The 3,393-nt window shown below is 47.5% G+C and overlaps 1 protein-coding gene across 1 annotated transcript; it reads right to left on the bottom strand.

The window, feature by feature from the left end:
• Window positions 1–420: 420 nt before the first annotated feature.
• On the bottom strand, window positions 421–1,269 carry LOC114170235. Its single transcript, XM_028055726.1, has one exon. The coding sequence runs from the start codon at window positions 1,267–1,269 to the stop codon at window positions 421–423; it is 849 nt and encodes a 282-aa protein (XP_027911527.1).
• Between the last annotated feature and the right edge of the window lie 2,124 nt (window positions 1,270–3,393).

Below are 3,393 nucleotides of genomic sequence, written 5' to 3'. Positions count from 1 at the left end.
GATAGACAGCCAGTCCATTCCCAGTATAACCTCCAATCCCTCCAAGGGCAAGCAGACTAGATTCACTTTGAAGCGTCTGCCCTCCACCTCCATCAAGCATCCAACACAGGCTAGGTTTGTTGAAACCTATCCAGATGCGGGTGTCGAGACTATCAACTCGCATTCGAGGTCATGAGTGGACAACCCCAATTTCTTCACACAATCATGGGATATGAAGGAGTGCGAAGCTCCTGAATCAAATAACACTAGCACACTGTTACCATAAAGCAAACAATGGTCCAGGATCAGATTACCTGACCGGGTGGCCTTTGTGCTAGTCATGGCGAAAACCCGGCCTGCGGCTCTCGGCCTGTCGGAAGAGGATGGCTGAGGTCGTGATGTTGGTGCAGTCTTCCTATTAGGACACCTATCGGCAAAGTGTCATGGCTGATCACAGGCATAGCACTTACGAGTGCTCATGCCACTGCCTCCGCTGCGGGCGGGTCTAGTACAATTTCGCTGAAGATGTTCACCCCCGCAGTTATAGCACCTGGGTTTCCATGAAGACGCGGCGGGTCTACTGTAGGGCTTCTTCTGGAATCTGCCCTCAGCACTATTTCTCTGTGTACGGTTAACCAGACTGGGCCCCTTCTCCAGCTGCTCCACACTCTTGGCCTGCTCCACCAAGATAGGGAATTCTCGCACCCTCAGTGGCACTATGAAACGCCTCAGTTCATGCTTGAGGCCGCCCTCAAACTTTCTACAGCGCCACTCCTCCGTCACCGTCTGGGAGTAGAATCTTGAGAGGTACTCAAACCTCTCCACATAGTCCTGCACGGACAAGTTTCCCTGCTGCAGGGTGAGAAACTCTGCCTCGCGCTCATGTTTAGCACTGTCAGGAAAATATTTCTCCAGGAACCTCGTCCTGAAGTTGGCCCAAGTTACGTCTTCAGCTCTATTTATCATCTGCTGCTGCATATTCATCCACCAATATTCAGCTTCAGTCACTAGTAGGAAGGTGGCAAAATTCAACTTCTGTGCCTCTGTGCACTCTATCACCCTGAATATCTTCTCGCACTCTCGGAGCCACGCATCCGCCTCATCCGGGGTGGCTTTCCCAGTGAATTTAGCCGGTTTGTGACGCATGAAGTCCTCCATGGTCACTGGTCTGACAGGTGGGATCATAGCCCGCGGGGGCGCTGCCACGGGCTGCATCGCATCCACCATCCTGTGGATTGCGTTAGCAATCTCGTCAGCTCCGGCAATGTTTCTACGCCTCCTGTTTGCCATTGCCTGTGCACGCCACATATTTCAGCTGTTAAAATCAAACAGCTAAGGATTAAATCATGCTCTATTAATTCTAGCAACTAACACACATCAATCAATGTCACACACAATTGTCAGCTCACTCCCCAGTTTGCCCCAAAAGCATCAAAACGTTTGCTCTGATACCAAATGTAACATCCCTAGGGAATATTACTTAAAACTAAATATTAAAATAAATATTTACATTAAATAATCATCTCGATAAAATTCCCAACGCGGGAAAAATTTATTTCATTAAGTTATCGCGCCAAAACTCATAACTGCTTCATAATTCATTACAAGTTCCCAAAATTTGCATTATACATAAATTACAATTCATCAAAACCCTAGCGCTACTCCCATGCTAGCCCCTCACTCCGCCATTTGAACATCCTCAGCACCACCTGCATCAACATCTGCTCCCGTGTAACGAATTACACGATCATCGCCACACAAAAACAGAAAGGGTGAGCTGAGAAAAATAAAATAACAAGAATGTAAACACAAGATAGTTCATTTACCCATCTTAAACATTTTCTATAAATCTTGGCCAAGACCCTAACCCCAAGACTTAACAGTCTTCAATTCATACAATTAGTTAGCCTTGAACTCGGGAATCTGATGCTCACACGAACCTGCCCGCTCGTGGTCCTGCTTCTACGAACCTCCCCGCTCGTAATCCTGCTCTACGGACCTACCCGCCCGTAGTCCAACACATGTGATACACCAGCCCCCGTACCTCCCCGCACGTGGCATCTCTCAACGTGAGCACGGAACATACGAACCTCCCCGCTCGTATCCCCACGTGAGAGTAACTTGATATGAACCTCCCCGCTCATATCATCACATGTCACACCATCCATGAACCTACCCGCTCATGGCACAGCATCTCCCGATCCAAGCAAAGCATCAGTTTCAGTAAAGAAAACAGCACACCAAAATGCACAGAACACAGCGTTTCCGCCTGGCCCGGCCCACACGCCGCCAGGCGAAATTGCTCCAGACCGCCTGGCGTTATTCACCTCCTGCCAGGCGCCAGCGTTCTCCCAGACCCCACTGTTTTCTCGTCACCGCCTGGCGGAGAACACCGTGCCGCCAGGCGCCTGCTCAGTGCAGACCCTCTCACGCTAAGGCTATCGCCTGGCGGCTATCAGTAGCCCGCCAGGCGCCATACCAGAACAACCCCTTTCTGGTTTATGACACTCCAGTTAATCCAGTTTACCCTTTTTGCTCCCTTCCATAGATCGCATAAGAACCCCAATCGCAACCCTCACATAGGCGAGCCTACCAATATCATACGCAACAATTACATGTACCTATAACTCCCATTCCAAACTCCCTATCATACTTACAATGCACCAATCTCTTCCTACATTACAATGTAAGCTCTCTTATCTCCTGTTAGAAACCCCTTAGGATTTTTCCCATACCCCATTCTCTACTCAAATTAATTTATCGCAGTACCACACTCCCTACTCAGTTCATTCATAATTCATTCTACACTAATCATAGGTATTACCTCAAACCTTGATCCTTCTATCTCTTATACCAGTTGCGACCCAGAAAAGTACGTTTATTCAACTCTGAGACTGGTCACTAATATTCTTATTCTTACCATTCCAACTACACTCTTTCCCATCTTACATTTCATGCTCATGCCTTCACACTTAATCCTATTTCCTTAATCCTATACTATTGGCTATTTATCTCCTACAACTTATCAATCTTTGTTTAAACATGACTCATCCCAGTTCTACTCACTTCCACCCTCTTCTCTCTTTTAAACTCGCCAAGGACGTACCTGCACTCATCGTCATCACCTGGCGGATAGAACAGCCCCGCCAGGCGGCACACCAGAACCAGACTCTCTACATTACGTTTCTGCACTTCCCACAAGCCTATTCTACTTCCCTCCTTCCCATATGACTACCACACGTACAGTTCCAACCTTTTCAGCATCTAAACTCAACAATATTACAACTATCACATTCCTCGATTCCAGTAGGTTCATAATTCACCCAACAATCCCACATGCAAAACCCCAAAATAATTGCAAACAATCCTCACGAGAGGTATATGACAATACTCCCTCACACCAACCTTATACCA

This window comes from Vigna unguiculata, chromosome 11, assembly GCF_004118075.2.
Source record: "Vigna unguiculata cultivar IT97K-499-35 chromosome 11, ASM411807v1, whole genome shotgun sequence".
Classification (NCBI taxonomy): Eukaryota; Viridiplantae; Streptophyta; class Magnoliopsida; order Fabales; family Fabaceae; genus Vigna; species Vigna unguiculata.
This window is presented reverse-complemented; position numbering and strand designations above follow the sequence as displayed.

Excerpts from the sequence above, each read along its gene's own strand:
- LOC114170235 (XM_028055726.1), bottom strand. The coding sequence starts at position 1,269 with ATGGCAAACAGGAGGCGTAGAAACATTGCCGGAGCTGACGAGATTGCT.